Consider the following 26,320-nt stretch of genomic DNA (forward strand, 5'->3'; position numbering starts at 1 on the left):
TTTGTGTGTTTGTGTAGTTAGAGTGAAACACTACAGAAACACACCAAATCTCAGAAAGCTGCACAAATATTTTATTTTATTATTTTATTTTATTGTGGACTTCAAATCCCAGAGTTCCTCAACCAGCAAAGCCAGCCAGTTGATCACCGAGGAAATAGATTAGCTAAGCAATTGATTCTGTCTGGCTGAAAGTAAAACTGCTTTCTGGCTGGAAAAAGAGCCATGCGTTCATCAGTAATCAGGTAAGTGCCTTAGAATCTCTACTCTTACTTGTAGAAAACATGTTTTCTACAAGTAAGAGTACAAGTAAGGTTCTGCTGATGAGGAACTCAGGTGAGATCGCCAGAGGAGACTTTAATTTTTTTTAAAAAAAAGTTTAAAGTCTCTGCTGATCTCAGCTGAGGGGGCGGGATCCTCAAAGGCTTTTTTTTTACTTTTAAAGGCATGTTTCGGCTGAAGCAAAACCGGCTTTTAAAAGTTTTAAAAAAATCCTCTGCAGATGGTGCGGCTCAGCAGAGGCGGGGGGGGCGGGGCAGGGATTTTTGCTACTGGTCCTCCAAACCAGCAGCCGCCATCGCTACCGGATCGCATGAGCCGGTCCGATCCGGGAGCATTTCACCCCTGATATGCTCCCATGAACAGCCATGACTGGTGTTGTTATATGCTGTAATGTAACCATGTGAAACTTAAGACTTATCTATCTAATGCCTTGTCTATATGAAATGCATTGACTTCATGTTTACGTGGAAGGTGAGATGTTATAGTTTACACCCTCCTCCACCTTTTATGGGAGAAAATATTTCCTCAGGTTGAAGCTGGTCTGTTTTGCTTCGGGACATTCTTCCCACCAAATGATGGTCACAGGGTTTGCTTTAAATGCCATAGGTATGAAAGAGCTGGGACATGTAACTGATAGTTCTGCTTCTCTTGTCTTCATATTTTTTCTTGGATATGATGTTATCCGCTTTCTTTATATATTTACTGTATGTATATGGTGTCAATTGTGCTCACAGGGCTTTCTTTTTGTTTTTTATTTCTATGAGGACCTAATCTAAGGGATCTCTGACAACTTGTCTTCTTTGAATGGGTCAGATATTAGGATCAACTTGGATTTGGAGGTATGTTCAGTTCTTTAGCTATAATAGACTCCTAGGCTGCCATATCTCTGGCTGAGATGGGGTGCTGACCAGTCTAATATTTAATATGAAAGCAGTAACCCAGACCAGTTTGTTCAAGTCTTACATGAGCTCCCGACATAAGAGGGATGAGTTGATTAGTTGTGTGCTTGGATGTGTCTTCTCCATTCTTATTTTCCATGGTGCTACCATAGGGACTTGAAACTCAATATTAAGAAAACTAAGATCATAGCATCCAGCCCTCTCAATTCCTCAAGAAATGGAGGTAGTGACAGATTTTATTTTCCTGGGCTCCAAGATCACTGCAGATGGGGACTGCAGCCAAGAAATTAAAAGACACTTGCTCCTGGAGGGGAAAGCTATGGCAAATCTAGCCTGGATTCTAAAAAGCAGAGACATCACCCTGCCAACAAAAGTGCGTATAGTCAAAGCTATGGTTTTCCCAGTTGCAATGTATGGCTGTGAAAGTTGGACCATAAGAAAGACTGAGCACCAAAGAATTGAGGCCTTTGAACTATGGTGCTGGAGAAGACTCCTGCGAGTCTCTTGGACTGCAAAGCAATCAAACCGGTCAGTCCTAAAGGAGATCAACCCTGACTGCTCTTTAGAAAGCCAGATCATGAAGATGAAACTCAAATACTTTGGCCACCTAATGAGAAGAAAGGACTCACTGGAGAAAAGCCTAATGCTAGGAAAGATTGAGGGCAAAAGAAGAAGGGGATGGCAGAGAATGAGGTGGCTGGGTGGAGTCACTGAAACAGTAGGTGTGAGTTTAAATGGACTCCAGAGGATGGTAGAGGACAGGAAAGCCTGGAGGAACGTTGTCCATGGAGTCGCGATGGGTTGGAAATGACTTTGCAACAACCATAGGGACATAACTAGTTAGGTTTTGAGATGATAATGTTTGAGGGAAAGCAACCCAAAAGGAGTCCATCTCCATACTGAGCTCTCTCCACCAGCATCCAGCCTGCCTTTCCTCTGGGACTTTGTTGAATACCTCAAGGAAGGAGAGATACAAGGTAGAATGGCTGGCCAACAAATATCTCTGCTGCCAATTAATCTTTTACAGATCCAAAAGGGAAGCAATTTTGCTTCTTTGAGGCTTAGAACATTGTCAGTTCTACAAGAGTTGATAAGAAAGCCAACTACACAAGAAGATTAGAGTTAGACAGTATTTTACTGAAATTGCCTATATTAACATAACCTCATTGTGTTCTACCTCTCCTGCCTCTTACACCCCAGTGAATCAGGGAGAAGCCTGCTTGACTCTATTCCAGATATTATCTTGTTTCCTAAGTCTAAAGGAATGTTTCAGCCCTCTTTGTTTATGTAATACTTCTTGCCTATTTCCTTCAAGATCATCTCTCTGACACTCTTATCAGTATTGCAGATTTTTCTGACACGCTTCAGGAATCTGACTTTTAGAAAATTCAGATGGATTTAGAACTGGCTGCGGTTCGTATTCATTGTCTAGAGGCAGCTCTATCTTTTCCCTGACTGATTCTGAAAGGAGATGTCATGGGCAATGATGTGAAGACTGTGTGCACCTCTCTTCGTTTGGTTGGCTGGTCCATTTACCTATAAGGATGACACGGGCTTGAGCCAATTGCTTGATAGAAGGTCTTGGTGAAGGAGGACACTTGACATAAGGAAGATGAGAGTTGCCCAATTTAATATGCTGTAATCTTCCTGGGGATCTCTTGGAGATTTGGGGGGAAGGCTGCCTGGAGTAACTACTTGCTACTGTTCGTTCAGCGATGAGTGGTGATAGGATTGGACAATTGGTGCTTCTATCCATTCTGATACTCTTACTTTGCCACTCCTGTAAGGAATAGCAGTAGATCTTCTTATGGCTGTCATAGACACATGGGACACACATGTAGCCCACGCTTGATAAACTATAGTGTTGATTAAGGAGAATATGAGGGAGAAGCAAAAGGGCACACTGGAGTATCTCTGGAAGGAAGCCTCAGGCATCACAAAAGTCCTCCAATGCATCTCCAGACAGCCAATCATTGGTTCAGTAACCATGTCGGGGAAATGAAAAATTATCTGTCAATATCAAAAGAATCCTAAGTGGAATTGCTGGGAATCCATATTCTCCAGAGCAGGGCAAGGAGACATCTCCTTCCACAAGAAGCATCATCAGAATGTTGATGTAACTAACGTTTGAAGCCTTTACTGGTTCAAAGCAGCAATTTATCTAGTGCAGGGTTCTCCAACCTTGGCAGCTTTAATCCTGGAGGACTTCAACTCCCAGAATTCCCCAGCCAGCAAAGCTGGCTGGGGAATTTTGGGAGTTGAAGTTCTCCAAGCTTAAAGTTGCCAAGTTGGAGACCCCTGGTTTAGTGTACCCTCTGTTAGAGATCTAATATATACTAAGCCTGGTATCACCTTGTAAGTAGGCTTCTTTCTTTTAAAGGCTTTCTATAAAACATTTGTGTTGTCTTTACCTGTTATCATTTTGAAAATGGATCCAGCTATTTTTCTGCCCCTATCTATTAAAGCACAAGTGTCCAAACTTTTGACTTGCCTGGGCCATAGAGAGTAAAGAGGAATTGTCTTGGGCCACAGATAATATATATATTATAGTTAAAGTATATAAAACATCACTAAAAATCACATAATAATGTTAAAAGTTTCCAATCATGTGGGTCTGCATTACTGAAGCACCTAGACCCTGGTTTGGACACACTCATTTTAAAATCTCAAGATTTTTTTAAAAAAAATTGGTAAAACTAAGATAGACTTATCACAGTATATAAAGTTTGGTATTTTGAAAAGTTTTGTGATTTATCATTTTGAAATTATTTTAACATTGCTGTGGGAATTCTGAATTACATCTCCACTCCAGAACTTGCCATTTGAGATTAGTGTGGCAAGTTTTTTGTGTTTCTCTGTTGCGCATGTTCATGTGTGTATGAAAGCTGAATATCAAAAAATAGACAAGCACTCTGGTTAACAATGAAATCTAAGCCTTCTTTATAATAGATTAATTATGATTAATTTGATTTATTTAAATCTTATAGATTTAATGAGCCTATTCTAGATAGGGCTAAACTGTGAATTTCATCCTAGTAGAATAATAAAGGTTGAATTTTTGTGATGGCATTTATATTCCTCAATAAATTTGTTCTGTTTTTTTTTAAACTACGTATGTAGAATTAAATTTTAAAGAGCTTCTGCTGAGGCGTGTGCAAAAAAAGTAAAATGAATAAATGTTGGAAATTTGTCATAAAAAATAAAAGCTCAGATAATTATATAGTAAGGGTTGGATATAAGCCAATATATAAAAAAAAACATTATAGGGGTAAAGGTTAAGAGAATCTCATTAAAATGAAAAGTTACTCCCTGAAAGTGTATTTAGCTGGGGAAAACAAAGTTACCTAATTTATACATTGCACTAGGCTATGGTCTGTTTAATTATAGTTTATTATATCACCATTGGGTAGGATTGCCAAATATGCTGAACCATCAAGTTGGCTTAAAAATTACAATGGGCAGGCTGACATAATAAACTCTGTCAAAACCAATCAAACCACATTATGCCTTAATGTGATATATGAACCCAGTACATGCATTAAGAACTAAATGCTTATTTAAGTTATATATTTAAGCATTCTCATTTTACCAGTAGAAAAACAGCTCTACCTTCTATGGCATTAATTATTGTATATATAAACTTGTTCATTTTGTAATCTTTTCCCTAGCAGTAGTCTCAATCCCAAGTCTTCTGTATGTTACAGAAACCAAAATATAGAGTTTCTAAAAAGTCGAAGTTCATGGATTTTTTTTGCGGGGGGGAGCAATGATTTTACAGTGGAGGCAGATGTTCTCTGATGTCTGTTTGAAAAGTTTTTTAAACCATATTAATAGGGAGTTCTATAGATACAAGTCTGAAGTGGAATCGGCATATTATATCACTAGAGGTTTACCTCTTTAATAACTTACACACTTTCTGAGATGCCCATAAATCTGATTCTGCCATCTAAGCAGAATGCCATCTAAGCCCCCAAATCTCAAGGCGACCTAACAGCACAGTCTGAAACAATTTCAAAAAGAGAGAATGCATGTTTGAATATACCTAAAATCCCATTCAGCACCACTCTTCTCATAACCTTAAAAATCTAATCATGGGATGTCCTTTCATGTTTTTCATCAGGAAATTCCTGGTTTATGCATCTAAACTTTACTTACAAGTCATCCTGACATCAATGGGAAACAGGGCCTTCTCCAAGTTTAAGTTTTCTGAGTAGTCAGGAAACTCTGTGAGCTTAAAGTTTTTTTTGTTGTTGTTGTTTTTTGCCTCTTTGTGTGACCAATATCTGCCACCAGAAGAATGCTGGCCAATGATGCTTGCTTTGTAAGGAATCTCAAGAATGGACTGGTGGATTCCCTCCCTTTCAACAAATGCCACTAGCTACAGGAAAGAAAGAATGGCCGATAGACAATACCTAGAAATCAAAGGGGAGACTGCAAGCCTGCACCAGTTAAAAATAGCCAATAGGTGCCAGAATGATCCCACTGAGGGTCACTGGAGTGACACCACACCACCACATCCAATTACACCCCTAGCAAAACTGCCATGGATTTTTGCCTGCGTAAACGGAAAAAGCACTCACTCAACTAAGGACCACTTGAAGCAGCTTGAGATTCAGGTTGGGGATGAGATGAAGGCAATGTCATGAGGGCATGGCAGAAAAAAAAAGAGATTTCTGGGCCATGTTTGATCTGGGGTTAGAATTAGATGGGACTGGGGGAAAGCCCCATTCAAATATAACAAAAATCTTTTTGTAATAGAGCAAAACGTGTCCTGTTTACTATAAAAACCCAACAAAAACATTTTAGAAGCACCCTACCCCTCTCTTATTTTTGTTTCTTAGCAACTGGTAGTCAGGCATATTGTCACTGAACATGAAAGAAGCATGCAGTTTGATTATTTAAAGGTTTTGCTTAAAATCAAGAGCCAGGGTAAAGAAAAAGGTGTTGGATTTCAATGAGAAAAATGGATTTCAGTGAGAAAAGTAAAGATGAAGTCCAGGTTCAAGTCACTGGATGGCTTTTGGCCAGTCAACTTACCTCCCCAGGTTATTGCTGGCAAAATAAGAGGAACTCCACTAAATATGCTGCTGTTAGCTTCCAGACATAAGGTAATTTACAGGGAATACAATAATAATATATTTAATAAAACGTCTTATTGGTTGCTGCAGATTGGGGGGGAAGTAATTTCACTATTAATTTAGCTAACAGAGTAGAACTTTTAAAGTATTGTGTTGATCACAGAAAAGGAAGTGCAGGACCTATTTCACAGACAAAAGCCAGGAAAAGCGCCAGGCCCAGACAAGATAACTCCTTCTTGCTTAAAAGTCTGTGCTGACCAATTGGCCCCCATCTTCACCCATATTTTCAATAAATCACTAGAGATGTGCTATGTTCCTTCTTGCTTCAAACGCTCTACCATCATCCCAGTGCCGAAGAAGCCCACCATCAAGGAACTAAATGACTACAGACCAGTTGCTCTAACATCTGTAGTCATGAAAACCTTTGAAAGGCTAGTGCTTTCCTACCTGAAAACCATCACGAATCCGCTTTTAGACCCCTTGCAATTTGCATACCGAGCAAATAGATCAACAGATGATGCTGTTAATATGGCTCTGCACTACATCCTACAACATCTTGAGTCTCCAAAGACCTATGCAAGGGTCCTTTTTGTAGACTTTAGTTCAGCATTCAATACCATCATTCCAGACATTCTTCTAACTAAGCTAAACCAGCTACAGGTACCGGAACAGACTTGTAAGTGGATCACAAGCTTCCTAACAAACAGGAAGCAGCAGGTGAAGCTAAGCAAGATCACATCAAATACCTGTACAATTAGCACAGGGGCCCCCAAGGCTGTGTGCTCTCCCCACTTCTCTTCTCTCTGTATACCAATGACTGCATCTCCAATGATCCATTTGTTAAGCTACTGAAGTTCGCAGATGACACAACAGTGATTGGTCTCATTCGAGACAATGACGAATCCGCATATAGACGAGAGGTCGAACGACTAGCCTTGTGGTGCAACCAAAACAATCTGGAACTGAACACACTCAAAACCGTAGAAATGGTGGTAGACTTTAGGAAAAACCCTTCCATACTTCCACCTCTCACAATACTTGACAACACAGTATCAACAGTAGAAACCTTCAAATTTCTGGGTTCTATCATATCGCAAGATCTCAAATGGACAGCTAACATCAAAACATCATTACAAAAGGACAACAAAGAATGTTCTTTCTGCGCCAACTCAGTAAGCTCAAACTGCCCAAGGAGCTGCTGATCCAGTTCTACAGAGGAATTATTGAGTCTGTCATTTGCACCTCTATAACTGTCTGGTTCGGTTCTGCAACCCAACAAGAAAACACAGACTTCAGAGGATAATTAGAACTGCAGAAAAATAATTGCTACCAACTTGCCTTCCATTGAGGACCTGTATACTGCACGAATCAAGAAGAGAGCCGTGAAAATATTTGCAGATCCCTCGCATCCTGGACATAAACTGTTTCAACTACTACTCTCAAAACGACGCTATAGAGCACTGCACACCAGAACAACTAGACACAAGAACAGTTTTTTCCCGAAGGTCATCACTCTGCTAAACAAATAATTCCCTCAACACTGTCAGACTATTTACTGAATCTGCACTACTATTAATCGTTTCATAGTTCCCATCACCAATCTCTTTCCACTTATGACTGTATGACTATAACTTGTTGCTGGCAATCCTTATGATTTATATTGATATATTGATCATCAATTGTGTTGTAAATGTTGTACCTTGATGAACGTATCTTTTCTTTTATGTACACTGAGAGCATATGCACCAAGACAAATTCCTTGTGTGTCCAATCACACTTGGCCAATAAAATTCTATTCTATTCTATTCTATTCTATTGTGTTTAATTTTAAATATCATGAGAAATAAGCTTATTTCTTATATACAGTACAATATCTGAACAGATATGTTTGCAGTATGATAAGATATTTACATATAAATATAATGAAGTAATTTGATAAAGGATTAAATATCTGGAATCCAGCAGAAAGAAAAGTTTGTGGAAGTGTGGAATTTAAGATGTTCAGGTTCATTTACCAGTGATGTCTACTGAATTCAGTGGAGAATAGAATTATACTATTAATTATATCACATGATTCATAAAACAGTTGTAAAAATTCAGCTCTCATTTGTCAAAGTATACATACTTAGCTGCATAACTGTTGATTCATAGCATCATCGTGATAGTCATATTTTTGCACTAGAAATGTGTATATATGCATCCAATGCCTGCATAAATAGAGAACAGGACTTGCAACTTTTGCAAAGCTGACTTAGGGCCCAAGAAGATAAAAGTAGATGTTCTTTTCGAATGTAACTTTTTTTAAAAAATAAATCACCCAAACTTGATTTTTCAAAAATATAATGGGACATATGACACTTGATAATATTGATTGTTAACTAGTGTCAGTTTGGTGTAATGGTTAAGCACCAGGCTAGTCCTTTTGTGTCTGTCCTTCTAGTCCTCCCTTAGGCACAAAAGCAGCTAGGTCAGTGGCCCCCAAGCTTTTGGACACCAGGGACCAGTTCCATGGAAAACAATTTTTCCATGGACTGGGGTAATGGTGGTTCTATGCATTGCCTAGATGCTGTTGATGCTCAGATAAAGCTTTGCTTGCTTGTGCGGCCCGGTTCCTAACAGGCCACAGACCGGTACCAGCTCAGGAGTCCATGGCCTGGGGATTGGGGACTCCTGAGCTAGGTAATCTTGGATCAGTCACTGACTCCTGGCTCTAAGAAAGGAGGCAATGGCAAATGATTTCTGAAAAACCTTGCCAAGAAAACTGCAGGGACTAGTCTAGTGTATTGCCAGGAGTAAAAAAATTGACTTGAAGGTGTGTATGTCTGCTTGTACACTTTCACACACAAAAATCCAGTCTGGGTAGTTTAATCTCCATTGTTATTAAACCTCTGCTATCTTTTGCCTCAAATAGGTAAATTTAGGAAGCCACAGAATTAAGAAAACATATGCTAGAATAATTTTTTTCAGTTTTTTAAAAAAATGTCTCAAGAGTCCCCGTTTTTACTCCCAAGTAAGTGAGCAGAGCCACCTCTGCTGATGTCCTCAGCTGAAATATGTGAACATCGTTCATTCTCTCTGCCAAAACCTCTCGCAGCGGTTCTGCTGGGTTCAATGGTTTTGCATTGCAGATGTGACATCGGCAGGCATTGGCGATTAACAGTGTTTGTTAGCAAACTTTGTGCATGTGTGTAACGATGAAAACAGCGGGCGGGGCTGGGTGGGTCGGCTTCTAGTGGTGTTTTTTCTTTTCCCCCCCCTTTTTTCTCTTTTTCCCAGCGAGCGCTATTAATCGGCTGTTGACAAGGTACTAGCAGCAGAAGGAACAAAAACAAGATGCGGGCCCTTTAAATTTCTGAGGGCGGGCCCAAGGATCTGTAGGATGACATCAGTGGGTTTGGCCGTGAGATTCAATGGAAACTCAATGAGCGAGCGCTCCGGCTGCACACTGGGCGAGAGAGGCTGAAGGGGAAGGAGGGAGGCGGTTGAGCAGGCAGAGCACGGAGAAAGAGGAAGCGGCGGTAGCAGCGCAGCGCTGGCTACGGCGACCAGCCTCCCTTCCCAATCCTCCGTCATCCTCCCCCCCCGGCTTTCCCTCCCCCCTGACAGCCCCAGGAGCAGCAGCGGTAGGGAGGCTCCTTCTAGGCGGGGTAAGTATTGAGGGGCTCCGGGCAAGTTTTGAGGTGCAAATCCGGGGGGAAAGGCGGCCCCACCGCTTCTTTGTGTTTTTTTTTTTTTTGGGTTGAGAGCGGAGGGATTAGGCGGGGGATGGGAACGACGCTTACCCACAGCGGTGCGGCCGTCGTCCGGGGGAGGGAGGTGAGTCTCAGCCACTGGCGTGGGGGGGAGATGTTTGTTTTGTTTTCGGGGTTTTGGATGAAGACAAAGGATCGTAGGGCAGCCCCCTCCCGCGCCTGGATTTCAGGATGGGCTCCCCTTCTCTTTCTCTCGCCTGTCCCTTCTGATAGGTAGAAAGAGACCCGATCCTTTTCTTCTCAATTGATTCACCGGAGTGTGTGTGTGTGTGGGGGGGGGGAGTTCAGATCGCCATCGTGATCCATTTGGGGGAAGAGGAAGGGGGGGTGGACTATTGTTTTTCTTCCATTCTGCTTCCACATCTGGTGATTTCCAAATAGCCAGCACTGAGACGGGTGTCTCCCCCCCACTTTGTCAACCCCTATCTGTGCTTTTTATTAAAGGGGACAACCAGTTAGTAAGCAGCATTGTGTTCCTAAAAGTGCTGCCTTTGGCAAATTGTGTGGAGTGTGCGTGTGTGGTGTGAGGAGAGATGTTATTGTAAATAGCCATCTCCTTTTGTGCACAGACACAAGGCTGGGTATTGGGGAGGGGGGGATAGCAAAGGGAGCTTCTGTCTCTCCTTTTCTTCAGCATTTCTTCTAAATTAATATTGTTGTTTAGTGTAGTGGTTCAGAGCCTTGCAATAGGATTGTACAGTCTAGCAAATGTAAGTTTTGTGCTATTTCTCATGGGCTGCTGCCCTATTTTCCCTCCTCCCCCTTTCAATTATTTTGGCCCTTAACATATAAATATAATATGAACAGTGATTCAATTCTAAGTTGTGCCTATAGCTAAGTGACATGGTCTTATCAATTTTTAAATTTCTCCTTTTAATGGTTGGATTTATTGTGTGGTTGATTTGTTGCCTTTAGCTCCTTCCTTTTTGATAACAGTTCAAAGGGGGTAGGAGAGGAGCAAGGATCTTTGTTCTGGAACATTAAGATTTTTTTTTAAAAAAAAGATGGCATCGTATTTATCATTTCTCCTTCATTATATTTGAAGCTATATAAAAACCTGCCTTCCATATTCCTGTCTTCTAACCTAGTAGCATTATTTATACATTAAGTTTAGCTGATGTGGAGGTACTTTAATTTACAATCATTGTTTGAAAGTGTGGGTGGATTGCTTACCTGTAGATTCAGCACTGTAGTGAGATGTATGGGGCCTGTGTGAATATGGGAAAGAAGAATGTAATAGTTTATGTAATATGATTTATATTTATATAATGCATGAGGTTGTGTGTGCTGGAGGTAGTTTTCTGAGTAACAGAAAAAAGGTGATAGTTGTATTTCATAATCATCTATTCATGCAGAGTATATGCTTTGTTAAGCTGATGGGTGGAGAGATGAACCCAGAAAAGATTGAATTCTTCATTAGACTGGCTGGTTCGTTTTGGAAAAAGCAGACAGAACTTGCTTTTTATTATATACCTCAAATTGTAGCAAAGATCTCAGACTGGAAGCAATCTATTAATGAGTGGAGTGGGAACAAATTTTTCCAGTTTTAACTGGACTTTAGACTTCCCCATGAACTGTTCTTGCTGCCTTCGTAAACGCTTTTCCTAAGATTCTGTCTTATTAATATTATAATCCAAAGCACCCTTACTAGAAAGTAAGTTACTATATGGGGAGGTACTTGGGATTCTTTGTGACTGATGGTAAGAAATGCTTGTGAACTCTCAGCTCCTTTCTAATTCATTGGTGGTTCTCTTAACATATGATACTGTTTTTCAAAAGAACAGTTTGGAGGTGATTTAGCTGGAAATGCTCCTCTAAAACTGTTAGATGGCCCACATCTAAATTGTTAGTGCTTTTCCAAGAAGATGCATGGTCATACTAGCTGAAAAAATGCAGTGGCCAGATGGGTCTCCAGTGACCTGAACCATGATCTTCTGTATGTTATGGGTTGCAGCATGATTAGCACCTGGACTCCGTGTTCTTTACCCCTGGATCATGCTTTCAGAAATAATGGTAGAGAAATCTTGAAAACACTTCATCTTCGGAGATGAGACATTTCCAAAGTAACTTGTGTTAGGTATTGCTCTTTCCAGTTTTTCTGTTAATTGTATTATATATAGTTTTAGGAATATAACTTGGATGAGCCAAAAAATGTATAGATTATGACCAATCCATATGGGGAGGAGGAGAAAATGCTTGGTCTTTTTTGATGTTTAGGTTTGGATGGGCTTTGTCAAGCAAAATTACCTCCTTGTCTTAACATTTGCCCCTTCCAAGCAGCTTACTCCACAAGAGCAAAGAATGCATTAATCAACATGTGTTACATAAATTAATTGTATGGCAGCATCCTCTAAAAGGAGCCATGGTCTCTCCTTCCCTCCTTCAGACAGATCCATGTTACTTGAACAGGGAGAAAGCACAAGATGGTGGCCATCAGGGAATATTGCTGGGGAGCCTCCAGAACTCCATTTGGTACAGGCCTATGCAAAGAGATTGCTCCTACCATATGCACCAGAGGTGGTAAGGCTCAGATTTGGCTAGATCTCATGTTAATGAGTATGCTTGGAAAAAAATCAGCAATGGGCCTATTGTCAAATTTTAGAAGCATATGGATTTATGACCCCAACTAAGTTGTAAATAATGTGGCAAAATGCAGTGAAGTAATTTGACCTCTTTATGGGCAAGCGTGGAAGGAATAATTGTAGAGTAGAAGATGTGCATATTTGGGGAACAAATTTCTATATTTCCCATCCTTTCTTGGTCTCATCCAATAGTTGGGAATGACTCTGGAGGACCCGTCACTGTTGCAATATAAGTAAAACTAGAATGATTTTTCTGAAATGGGCTAGCCTCCTTAATAATTATGTTCTTTTTTATAAAATTTATGCCAGAAATTATCATGATGATCATCAATACATGAGCTTACAGAATAAATCTGTTGCATGAATTTCTGTGAGGTTTGCTGCAATAAAATAAGATTATGGCTGACCATCGCTTTGGATTTAAGCTTACTTTGGGGACTGGGTTGTACTCTTACTCTTATTTTTTTTTTACCCTTTCTCCACAAATTGTTGATTAGGGCACTGATTGCTAAATTAAAATGTTAAAATGTCTTACCACTAGGTCAGGAAACTGAGTCTACATATCTTAGATCACTTATTCCTAAGTGTAAGGCACTATAGCCAAGGATTGAAATTTTTTTATAGAGGACGTCTAAGAATGAACTTGGATCTTTTTGGTATGTACTCCTCTAACTTTACCCTGCCTGTCTTTTGTTTTATTTTCAGCACATCTGAATCATGGAGCTTCGAGTGGGAAATAAATATCGGCTGGGACGAAAAATTGGTAGTGGATCGTTTGGAGATATTTATTTGGGTGAGTTTCTCTTTACTGTAGACTTGTTTCTCAGGCTAAGGAACGCTGGTATCCTGGAGAATGGAATGTACACTGCTGCTCTTTCAAAGTTATTTTCTGTTAACATAACATAAATAAGAGCAGAGTAGACCGAAACCCTTGCTCCTGCTGGTTTCCAGTTGCCATTTGAGAATACCAGCAGTTAGATGCTGAATAGTTTGGAATACACATGCTTTAAAATTGTAAAATCATTTTGACTTGTTCGTAATGACTTGGTAAGAAAACTCCCCTTTATTAATACAAGATATATGATATCTTTTTCTGGATAGCTAATATTGTTTCTTATAAAACATATTATTAATAGTCTTGGGCTTATAGTAAGGGTTTTAAAAGAGGGATGAGATAGAAAAATATTTGGGACCTTTAGCCATTCTCAGTGTAGAAGCTGTTGATTATACCATCTGGCATATAACAAACAAAGAATAGTAAACTTGGGAATTGGTGGTTGCTACCCCAGTAGCAACTTGTAAGCTGATTTGAGAAATTATTTGTCTCATGTAGTTTAGACTGCTTGCTCAGCATGTTACAGAACCGGAGGAAGGAAGTTGGATATTTAGGGCATGCTTACTTCCTGCATTGTGTTGTCTGAAAGGGAGATGGAACAAGGGGCTTTTGTACTCTTATGGATTTACCTTAAATAACTTATATCAGAAATTTGGTCATCCATTTTAAAAATATGTGAATCTTTCAGTGAAGTCTGAGCAATCTTTACTCTTTATGCTGCTGAGGTTAATAAAGTATGGTTCTCTCTGTATGTGTTGGACTACATTTTTTGTTAGCGTGGCTATAGGCGCTTTTCAGAGATTAACTGAGTTATAATTCAAAATACCTGGAGACTACCAGGTTAAAGAAAGCTGCAATCTTAGGGGTGTAGGGGTGCTACCTATGGAGTGTTCAGTAACATGATGCCTCTACATTAGACTCCTTTGCACGTAGTTGGCTTTCCCAGCCTCCAGCCACACTGTATCGTGTTGCAATGCTTCCTGGCATTGTTACAAGATTCTTCACCTTTACTGTTTTTTGAAGTTCTTCAGTATGGCTACTTGTGGTTATTTCCTTCTCAACTGACCTGTCCTTTTTTATTTGTATGTAATTCATGTTACATTTTGTTGAGCTGATTTTATTCTCAGTAGAGCTTTTAAAAAGCTGTTGTGCACAAAATTTTAGAAAACATGACAAACAGTAAAGACAGACTTCGTTAGTATGTTTCCTTTTATCTGCACATTAACCTATCTCTTAGACATGCTTTGTTTGATTCTGAAAATGCAAACTTCTCTATAAACTTAATGGAAATCAAAACATCTGACCCAGTAAACAATATATAACATACTGAGATATTTTGTCTATGTTGGATGTAGGTTTATGTGTGAAGAACCTGTTAAACATGAACTTTCTTCCCATTTCTTCATTACTTTGTCTTTTTATTTTAGAAAACTAACTTCCATTTGTCTAAAAATCTGTGTCCAGGTAGGATATCTTCTGTTTCAAAGGCCGGGTTTATTTCTTCTGCCATTTGCCATGCTGTGGTACAGTGGTGAGCCAATAAATATGTGTCCTTCCTTCCTTTGCAAGTTTAGCTTTTGCTAATCTGTTCTTATTTTTGAATGACCCTGTGAAGCATTTTGTGAAAGCGCTGTGATTGAAGCTTATTGCAGTGGAAATAATGGGTGCGGATTAGGACTTTCTCTGGGTTTGTCCCATCACTATGAACTCTGCAACACTGGCCTACTGTAAAAACTGATCCTGAAGTGGCTTTTATAGCAAACTTTTACAAGTTTAAAAAATATTACTAATTAGATTATAAATTGTGTTTTTCTAACCTCCCTTAGTTACTGTGAGAATACAGTAAAACCTCATTTTTTTTACTGACCCTTATTCACACTTCCAACCGAGACCAAATTTTAGTTCAAACTTTAACCTCAAACTGAAACAATCCAGGTAATTGATGTTTAAGTTGTTTGTATCAGTTTACATCCTTTGCATAATTAATACAAATATATAATCACAGAGATGATATAAACTGGCACAAATTATGTAAATTGCTTCAGTTAAATGCGTTCGAATTTGCTGGACACTTTCCCCCTCCAGTTGGCCTGTTAATTGACTAAATCATCTTAGTAGTAAGTACAGACCTTCATCTGTGATTACTTGGCCGAATACTATTGATATTAGCAAAGAGGAGTTGTTTTTATTGCCAGGAGGAAATTTCTATGTCTGTCATGCTGCTTGTATACTTGTACACTGCTAACTCCAATTCATTTCTTCCAAGACACCATGGTTTTCTGCTCATAGTTCCATGGTTTTGTTTCCAAAGTTCTTGGGGGGAGGAGTAATGTTATTTAAGTCAGCGGTTCCCAACCTTTCCACCTTGGGGACCCAGTGTGTGTGTGGGGGAATGTGAGTGGCAGGTGCATGTGTGCGCACAGCTCCAATAGAGTTTCATGCGTAAGTGGAAGGTGTTTGCACTTGCGTGTGAAGCGGCACTTGTGCGAGTAGAGGGCACTTGAGCAGAGGGCTGACATGGAGGGTGCAAGTTTCCTTTGCTCATGCGAGTGGAGCTTCACATGTAAGCACAAGAGCCCACCACTCATGCGAGTGGAGCTTAGCATGTGCGTTTGCCCACCACTCGCGCAAGTGGAACTTGGCATGAATGCACTTGTCCATCACTCATGCCACCGGGTTTCAAATAGGCTGTGACCCAGTAGTGGGCCACAGCCTGAGGCTTGGGGAGCCCTGATTTAAATAATGTAACTTAAATGTCTTGCAGGCCTTTTTGTTTTTTGGTAAAAGTTTAGCTTCACCGTGTATGTCAATTCATACATAGATGTTATTAAAGTAGGGTGTATATCATACAGAATATAAAACTGGATGTTGGCCATTGGGACAATAAATGCAATGGTTATGTTTATTGCTTCCACTATGGTTGTGTCGGGTATCCTGTGGATGCTGCTTTATTGAATTTTTACTAAAGGGTATACTAGATTGCGCAGGAATCAAGAGTAGTGCTACATAGCTCATTTCAGTGTAAGAAGCTGAATTTAGACAAAGATTGAATGAATACCTGTTGCTAATAGTTTTAAATTATTTTATTTACTGCAGTTTTGTATTTCAGTAACCAAAGTACTCTGGGCAACTCAAAATAAAACTTGTAGAGCTGCCTACCTTAAGTGCAATGAAGTGGACTTCAACTCCGATAATTCTCAACAACAAACTTTTTGGATGTACAGTTCTGTGAATTGAAGTCTATAGCTGGGGGGTTGCCAAAATTGGGAAACTATTTTATGCCCCAACATTTTAAGATGAAAAATGTGTCTCTTTGATAGGAAATGTTATAAGTTCCTATGCAAAATTTCTTGTTAATATTGAATGAGAAAAATTTAAATGGAAATCTAGGTGTTGGCAGGTTTGTGAATTCAAAAGAGCATCTCAGGATAAATCAGTGGCAAGCAATTTCCATATCATGCTAAGAAAACTGCAGGAATGTCTCCATATAAGTTAGCAAGGGTGAAAACAAATATGCGTTATTTAGGTCTTTGTTTTGGTTTATTTTAGATTCACTCTCAGTTATCCTATTGTATGTTTGAAGAATGTAAAGGCTACTGGTTTCCCTGAAGAACAGTGAGTTCTAGAAAGCTTCAAACATCATTGTTTGAGTAGACAGGTCTGAGTTTTCCCAAGATCCAGATTCACCCAGTAATTACTTCAGCTTCATCCTGATCTGATCATGGGGTAACTGAACAAAATGTTTTCTTGCTGTAAACTTGGTTTTTGCTATTCTAATTTTGTGTTTCTTTGTACAAAAATATGATCTCTCAAACATATTTCATGAAATAAGTATTTAGATGTACCAGAACATGAATGTTCCACTGCAAAGTTTTTGAAAGAGAGCAAAGAGTCAAATGTTGATTGATTAGCATCTGTACAATGTGGATAATCATATTATTTAGCCTGTGTTTTCGGTATTCCAACCTGGATCTCTGATTCTGATTCATGTGAGACATACCTCTTGCTGGGGAAGAATGCCAGTGGAAGCATCCTGGACTGGTAGACTGATGAGACCGGCCTCCATTGGGACTGGACATCTCCTAAGTCTCTCTTGAATTCTCTGATTCTATTGTTGAATGGCTTTTGTAAACAAATGTCTGGAATGTGGATACTTTGCTTTCAGCAGTGAAGTTTGTTTGGTTTTAGGCTCATCTGAGCAGTACTGGTGGACTAATACGACAGAGGAGGAGGTGGTGGGGTTATAGTTCTCAGAACAGAATCTGATGCAGCATGGAAAAAAAGCAGTGTTGGATCAAAGGAAGAATTTAATAGGAGTTGGTTTAATTCTGCATTAACGTCATCATCATGGAGGCCTAGGTTGCTCCTCTACTAAGCTGTTTAAAAAAAAAAAAGACAGTGAGCCAAAGGCAGCTTAGCAATGCATGCTGGTGATATCTGCTTGGACAGTTCCTGATTGCTTGTACCTTCTTCAGGCAGAGGATCCATTCCCTTTGTTTCTTGGCCTGTTAATTCTGTCTCTATGCTTGACTTCACCCATCTGTCCTAGTCCTCCCTTTCATTTGCCATTCAGTAACAAAAAATGACAGGGGGGGGGATGGGATGGAGGAGGAGAAATGTCATGGCTCTGTTGTGGAACACTAGTAAATGTTTGTGTGTCTGCTAACTTGCCTGTGCATCTGCGTTTCTGCAGTGGTGAGGCGCACCATTTTAACTTATATTGGTGACATGATCTTTTCTATAACATTGCCAACTTCAACATGTAGACGGACTGGTCGGCTACGCATATATTTGAAACAAACAGGTTTTGGAGGAAGCAGCCCACACACACACTTGAATGAGATGGGATAAATGCTGGATAGGACTTTTAAAAAAAAATCATTTTCAGATCTCTCAGATCACTAATCAAAAACTCAGTAACATTTGCATCTTTTAAACGGGAACGGTTTCTAATGTATCTCAAGCTACTGCATGGTGGTGTTACATGTAGTCCTGAAAGCCCTTTACCTGCCTTATATAACACAGTATATATTTTGAAACATTTACCTGCTTTAAATGACACAATATAAATTTTGGTTGAAAAAGCGGCCTGAGATCCGTGAATACTGTACACCAAAGATGCTACTTTACATGTCTGAATGGAGAAGCCCAGGTCAGGGGTACAACAGAAGGCGTGAAGCTTGTGGTGAGGCAATGCAAGCTAACATCTCTCCGAAAATAAGACCCTGTCTTATAATTTTTTGAACCCCAAAATAAACGTTTGGCCTTATTTTTGGGAAGGTCTTATTATTTGGGGCGCCTCTTGCCGTCTTACCTGATTTCCAGCTCTGCATTTAAATATTTTTGGGGAGGGCTTATTTTCAGGGGGAGGCTTATTTTAGCGCATGAACTCAAAAGCCTGATTGGGCTTTTTATCTTATTATCAGGGAATGTCTTATTTTCAGGGAAACAGGGTAGAAGGGTAAGAAGGATGCTTGAAAGTACATTGTGTTCTGTGTAAGTTTTGGCCTTATGGACTTTATTAGCGCACTTGGTAAAAAAATTTTAACAGGCTAGAAAGATTTATGGATTGGCTGTTGCAAAAAATAAAAAATAAAATCATGCCTATCCTGCATTTGATACCTTTGTCAGAAATAAAATGACTGTATGTTGTTGTGCTAAAGTTTTACTATTTTAAATAAAGAATGCACCTGAGCTCAACTTGTTATAACTGTATTATAAACATGGCCGATTTCAAAAAGTGAAGCATGGTTGGGACCTACTTTGCATTTGAATTGGAGACTATTCAGTAGACTAGATTGAGAAGGTCTAAAAGCATTATAGAAGAAGGCAGTGGCAACCCATTTCCAAACCGTAGAATAGCGAATGTCTCCCCAAGGCGCCAAAAGTCAAGCTCAGTAAGGGGGAAAGATTTTATTTGTAACTGCAATGCATTTAATTTATAGTACAAACTGAAAAAGGTGCCTCTGATGTCTCACTTATCCAAACTAAAAATCTTTACTATTACTTGTTTAACCATGCCCCAAATATTTTCCAAAATCCGTATGCAATCAGCAGTCGTGTCTGAAAAACATCTAGATTAAATAGCTTTTGTCCAACTTGTGTTATAATCAGTTCAGTATTTGAATATTAATCCTTTGTATGCAGAAAGTCATCTTTTTAACATTTAATATCTGTAAAGGATCATTTTTGATAAAAACTACTTTGAAAAAGTCTTGACTTAAATGGGAATATTTTTTTACTTACAACTAAATAACATGAATGGGTTAAATCATTAAAAAAAAATATGAGCGCGTCACATTTCTGTTTTAAGTGCTTATGTAACCAGTGTGGGCATGGATTTTATATTTTATTGTCATGTAAATGGATCATCCGGCTTCCAGGATCAATCCAGCCTAACCAGCTAATCTGGGATGCTGGTTCATACTTCTTGAATTAAAGTGATATATGCAGGAGCATTACATTTTTAGATGGTGGAGAAGAAAGTTAAGACATGCCCAATGTAGAAAAGGGCTGAGGCAAGTAGAAGACAATGGGAACATGGGCATACTTAGGCATCACTGCTAAATTTGCAGGATGATAGATGAGTTGGATGTACAAATTTCTACATGAATGACTTACCCAAAAATTATAGGGTGTATAATCTCGTTGTAAAAGCAGTATAGTACTGAGTAACATATTAGTATCTGAACTCTTACTTTACAAATACATCAAAAACTATTGAAGGCAATGTCTAAAATTTAAAATAATTTATTTAATGCTTTGTTTAATATCTTAAATGCCTATCTTTTAAACCCCTTTACCTGGGAAAGTTCATAACAAATGATGGGAAGGACATCTGTAAGAGACAGCAGATAATACGAAGTTAGATGTTAATTTAAAGATGGCACCCTCCTTCAGAGATGTAAGGCCTCCAACCACAACTTCATATCTCTCACTATTATTGATGTGTTAATTGGTACTTTCAGATTTCATATACTTTTATCACTTGTGGGATTCCAAGGCCATTCACAAAAATAACCATTGCTGTTCTAAATGGGTACCATTTTTTCCTGAGCCTGCAGATAGTGAGGTTGAAACAGTGAGTCAGATATCATTTGTGGTGTACTTGCAGCTTCCCCCCCACCCCACCCCCAGCCAATCTCATTGGGGCTGTAGCGCTAAAGCTGAGTGACACCATGACTTAAATGTCAGCACTAACTTTGGTTTGCTGATGATTTTAGCAGATGCAGTCAGAGCCCAGCTGATGGGAATAAGACTGTGGAGTGAAGCAGAAGCTCCCAAAGGAAAGGAGTAGAGTAGAGAGAGATAGCCGGCAGCATAACACCTATCTTCCACACGAGTAATGTTGAGCCTGACAGATAATGGCTGACTCTCTAGAAACGGAAATAAAAGTTGTGTAACTGCATGTTCTGTCTTATTTTTTTTTAAAAAGGATTAAGATAGAAGATCATGGTAATTAATATACACCTAGCCTTTAGGGCAGTGATTAAAATGGAATATCATGGCACCCCAGAACAAAGTTCAGTCTTGGGTCAGTGATATGTTGTTTCATGTGTGGGTGTTCCCTCCCCTCCCCTTTTGCTCTGTGATTGCATCACTACATTTGTTCAGAGATTTGTTTCTGTTCGGTTTTTTTTTTATGTCACAGCTGAAGTGTGGTATCTTGATCTTTATTCCATGGCAGAATAAATATTACTTTAGGAACCGTTGCAAAAGGCTCTTCTTTGTTGTTATGCTTAACTTTTTATAATTTAAGCTTTGTAAGACTATCTGACTTCGTCTGCCAATCTGCAGAAAAATACAAAAATCTCAACTCATTTGTCATTTGCCAGTTATTTATTTCTGAAAGGGTGGTGCCCGAGTTTAGTCCTGTCTTAATTTTAGGGGCAATATGTATATAGTGTTTATATATATTCAGGCACTGAATTGATACCCCTTAGATTTGTTGGACTACACTCCCATAATTCTGAGTTTGGGCAATAGTGGGACCTCTAATCCTGTCCATTTGGGAGGCAGCAAATTGAAGGATGTGTCTTACAGAGAATTGATCAAAGCTGTATAGTGCTAATGATACAAATGTGGAAGTTAGCAGTGCACGTAGTTGTCTGCAACCTCGCATTAGATGTTAGAACAGGGTTGGCAGCACACCCCTCCTTAGCGTTGTAAGACTATACCTTCAATCCTTGATCATAGGCTATATACTTCAATATAACTAGTGGGAAGTGTAGTCCAACAATGCAGGACATTCATAAGTTCCTTGGCCCAGCTGCATGTATTTTTGGGGTGAAGGGAAGTATCCTGTGATTCCAGCATCATCCTCTGAATAGCACATTCTAAATATATTTCCAGTATCCTGGTGTGTATTTAGCTGTGTGTTTAGCTGCAGAATTGGACTGATACATGTGTATTAGCGATTCTGAATTAAAATTCTGCAACTCGCTGAAGCCAGATAGACAGTGGTTAGAATGATATGATGGTGAAATCATAAGTACATTGTTATTGGAAATGCTGTCTTTATTCTTTATTAGTTATTTTATTCGGCATCCTTATGGGTGATTTTTTTTTTGTTCATTGTAAGTTTTATCCAGTTTTTTTCTATGTGCTCCCTACTTAGCTTTTCTACAACACTAAGGGTGGGACTTTGGAATACCCAAGAATGTAGTAGAATTTCTAGAAGTGTCACTTGTTGTATTATTACAATTAAAGAAATAAAAAGGTGCACAGGGAATATTAAAAACAAGTTTTTCAAAACAATCGTTTTCGGGCAACACTGAAGACTTATAATTGTGGTAATGCACATCTTGAACTAAAAAAAAAAAGCATGAACCCGAAAACCCAGATTCATTCAACCGATTGAATGAAAAGGAGCTGTGTTCTTTGCTGTTCTTGAGAAATAAGCTATATTTGGAAATCTTTTGGTGGTGCTTCTCTTCTCACTCCAGCAAGCATGCCTCCCTTCTAAACAGAGTGTACTAATCATATGTCAAATTGGTGCAGCATTATGGAGCAGGGCAAGAACAGTCTGTATTGTTAATGCTACAGAGCCCGATGATCACATGGCCTGGTTGCTGTGCAACAGGTATGCTACCTCTTGACCAGTTTAGACAGAGGCTCTCTGGCTCTGTTTGCCTTAAGAGATGCCACCCAGCAAAGGCTGGGACTATGAGGTTGTGATAGCTTCATATTCTCTAGTGCAGGGGTCTCCAACCTTGGCAACTTTAAGCCTGGAGGACTTCCAACTCCCAGAATTGTGGAAGTTCAAGTCTGCCAGGCTTAAAGTTGCCAAGGTTGGAGACCCCTGCTCTAGTGAGTTATTTGGTTTGATGATGTCACGGGGGTGAAAACTATAACTCTTGCAATAGAGAAATAGCCAACAATTCATGAAAAGTTCACTGAGGTTTCCTCTGCTTGTTCAGCATGGTGATAACATTCAGCTTGTTCATGTTGCATTATTGTCATATTGGAACTAAAAGTGGCACTGGGAAAATAAATTCTGCAGTTCTCACAGATTGTTCAGTCTGCTGACTGAGAGAAAAAGGATGCCTTCAATGTACAATATTGAAAGGGTACTTTGCTGGTTGCTAGAAATACCACAGAGGAAGGGCTGTGTTTTGATAGCTCAGTGGGCACCGTCTGCATTCTTTGATGCCTTTCTTATGCAAGTTTCTAATTTTTGTGTGGCTGTGGTATTTTAAAGATTCGTGAGCTGCTGCGTGCTGTTCTACTAAACTAATAATGTTGGGTGTTTTTTTTTTGCTGCACCGAAAATCAGTTGCTGGATTTGTGGCGATGTAGGACTAAGGAAGTAAAGTTCAAAAGTGTATTTATTTAAAGAGTTGGTGATGCTGTGGAAGTCTCAGACTGGTCTTTGGACGCTGTGAGAATCTGGATCAGGCAAAAGCAGGCTCAGATTAAATCCTGTCAAGACAGAATTGCTAGAGGTCAGGAGACATCTGTGCACTCTGATAACACTGGCCCAGCAGTTATACTGAATGGACTTGGGCTCCCCTTGAAGGAGGAGGTACTTTGTGACTTAAAGAACTTCCTGGGCTTTCAACCATGTTTAAACAGCAGTAGAATTCATGGTTAGGTGGGGCCATTGCCAAGCCCAACCAGGATGCCTGTCTTCAAAAATTCATGCTTTGATCACCACTTGATTAGACAGTACAACATGTTCTACATGGGGCTGCCCTTGGAGATGATGTGGAAGCTACAGCTGGCAGCAGAATCACTGACAGGACTGTACCACCTATCAAATTACACCTATACTAAAGCCATTGCTCTGCTTTCCTTGTAAGTTTCTAGGCCCAATTTAAAGTGCTTGTAAAGTCCTAAGTGGTCCTTGGGATTGAGATTCACCAAGGCAATACTTCACCGGAATTGAATCTGCACCTTTAGGCTACAGAAGTTATTAAAAGACCTCACACGATATAGGAGAGATTGAAGGCTTTTCTGTAGTAACTCCTGCCCTATGGAATACCGTCACCTTAGAAATAGGGACAGCCCCTAATTTGCTGCAATTCCATAACCATATTAAGTTTGTTTTACTCCAGTGTGCTGTCAGTCCCTGCGGTGCCTATTCTGGATTTGATTTTGGATTTCCTTTTTGTGATTAAGGCTTGGTTTAGAGATTAATTTGGATGTAATTATTGTTACCATTTTGTTATTTGAAGTTTTTGTGTGTTGCCCAGGACACAACACACAAAGGTTTCTGGGGATTGGTGTATATCATAAGTGCTTATAAATAAATATCTTCCTATCCAGATGGGGAAGGAAAAAGAAAACATGATTGCTCAGTTACTAGGATCGGTTGTATAGTTGAAGTTCTTGGGAATCTTGCCTTGATTAAGGATAGAATAGAAATAATTCAAAAAAGAGCATCAGCCTAAAATTATGATTTTGAAGTTGAACCCATGGAATTGCCTGCTTCCCATTTCCTCTCCCTCGTAGCTTGGTTGAATGATTTTATGTTAGATTATAAAATCATTTTTAAAAATTACTTGTCATATTGTAGTATGTTTAATAATCTCTTTTCCAAAGAACCATCAGTTGAAGCATAGACGTATGTTTTAAAGGCTGTTCTATGAAAAAATAAGATCTTGATTAAATGGGGGGAAAAATGTTCCTCGTTTTGATTGAAGCTGTATAGAGAGTAGGTACCCTTCCCACATTCATTTCATTCTGCATTTCCATGCTGAAGAAGCTGCTTGGATAAGGTTAAGATGGAGTTAGTCTTAACAACAACAACAAAAAAACATATAATAGAGGAGTGGGAAAAACAAGGAGAATGTGGTCTCATGTCTTAGCACAGGTGTGAAAAATCTTTCGAAAATTGGAAAAAAATACAAATATTTTTGATAACTAGTTTACTCCTTTTTCTGCTTTATGAAGAGAGATCTTAAATCCTGTTAAAATTATGGTAAATATGTATATTTTAACCTGGCCAGATAGGCATAATTATACTTCAGCTTGGAGTGTCATGTCAGAATTCCAGCATTTCAAAGAATATGAAAATTTATAACCCTTCCTCTTCATCCCGCTATTTGTGCAGTCTTTTGTGTTGCATTTGTTCTTCCAGAATGCATTCTACAAATGGAAATCTTTACTTTGGGCTACAGCTATCTCTGCTGTAGAGCTGTAGTGTCTGGGGGAAAAAAAGGCTGCCACTGAGACACGTTGCACAATGCTGATATTATGAAAGAGATTGTGGTGTAATTGCTTACAGCTTATGTGTCCTGCTTCCTGTTTTCATTTTTTATATACACATACATATAAGCTACATCTCTTACACAAGGAAAAAGAGGTCACATTCACAAACACAACACCCACTCCCCCCCACCTTTGGGGGAAAAAACATTTTATTTATAAAAATAGGGTTACACATTACGTTAAAGCAGTTTCTGGATTTGGTCGCAGCTAAATTTGGCTGCCTGTCAATCCTTCATTAAAACAGAAATATAATAGCAGCTTTTGTATAGTAATCTCTGTGTGGTTTAATTTTTTTCCCAGTGTTTATTTCTGAAAGGATTGAACTGTAAAGGTTTTTATATTGTCAAATGTAATTACCTAAAGCTGAAGACCGTTATACCCAAAAGGGGCAGGTGAGGTAGCTCACATGGGATTGTGTGGTTTTCAGAAATAAAAGCTGGCTGGTTGTTGTCTTGTTCATTGCATGTACTGTGTTCTGTTGGAAGTGGAATTAGCAGTAGTCTTGAGTATGTGAAGTGAACCAAATGAAAGCAAACCCACCCCCACCGCTTCTTACAACATTCTGATTCATAACTTTTGCAAAGTTGACATGGTTTTACTGTGGTTGCATGTACTGCGGTAGAAAAAAAATTGTGCCATTCCTTAAAAACATGCTTACAGCTTTATCTGTAACATTACAGGACTATGTATTCACATCAGAAGACAGATACTGATAGTGATAATCAAATGCTTGCTGGAATAGTGCAATTGGTTTTTATTTTGATACGTTTCATTCTAAACTCTCTTAGTATTGAGTACTGTTGGTGTAGAGCTAATAAGACTTAAAGTCAAATCCCTGGTCATGAATATGGGTCATATTTATTTATGAGCCTCATTATGCCCCATCTACTCAATCTACTTCACAGAGCTGGTAGAATGGTAAAATAGGGAAGACAATTTCCACAAAGCTCCTGGAGGGAAAGATAAAATGTCAAATCTACTGAGGGCTTGATATTTTATTTATTTTATTTTTTTTGCTGTTGCTTCATATGCAGGTGCCAATATTGCCACAGGAGAAGAAGTAGCCATTAAATTGGAATGTGTGAAAACCAAGCACCCACAGCTCCACATTGAAAGCAAATTTTACAAGATGATGCAAGGTGGAGGTAAGTCCGTAGGCTTCAGAGCCTGATGCTTATTATGT

At 39.2% G+C, this 26,320-nt stretch overlaps 1 protein-coding gene across 2 annotated transcripts in view; it reads left to right on the forward strand.

Moving 5' to 3' along the window:
* Nucleotides 1–9,693: 9,693 nt before the first annotated feature.
* Nucleotides 9,694–26,320, forward strand: part of CSNK1E (casein kinase 1 epsilon) — a 42,027-nt gene continuing 25,400 nt past the window's right edge. Inside the window, exons 1-3 of one of the 2 annotated variants that reach the window (XM_058190517.1) lie at nucleotides 9,694–9,903; nucleotides 13,296–13,383; nucleotides 26,172–26,282. In XM_058190517.1, coding sequence (XP_058046500.1) covers nucleotides 13,308–13,383; nucleotides 26,172–26,282 — 187 coding nt within the window. In that variant the 5' untranslated portion in view covers nucleotides 9,694–9,903; nucleotides 13,296–13,307. Of the gene's footprint in view, nucleotides 9,904–12,484; nucleotides 12,529–13,295; nucleotides 13,384–26,171; nucleotides 26,283–26,320 lie in introns of those variants that run through there. The other variant, XM_058190518.1, reaches the window with a different exon arrangement.

Source organism: Ahaetulla prasina, chromosome 7, assembly GCF_028640845.1.
Source record: "Ahaetulla prasina isolate Xishuangbanna chromosome 7, ASM2864084v1, whole genome shotgun sequence".
Taxonomy (NCBI): Eukaryota; Metazoa; Chordata; class Lepidosauria; order Squamata; family Colubridae; genus Ahaetulla; species Ahaetulla prasina.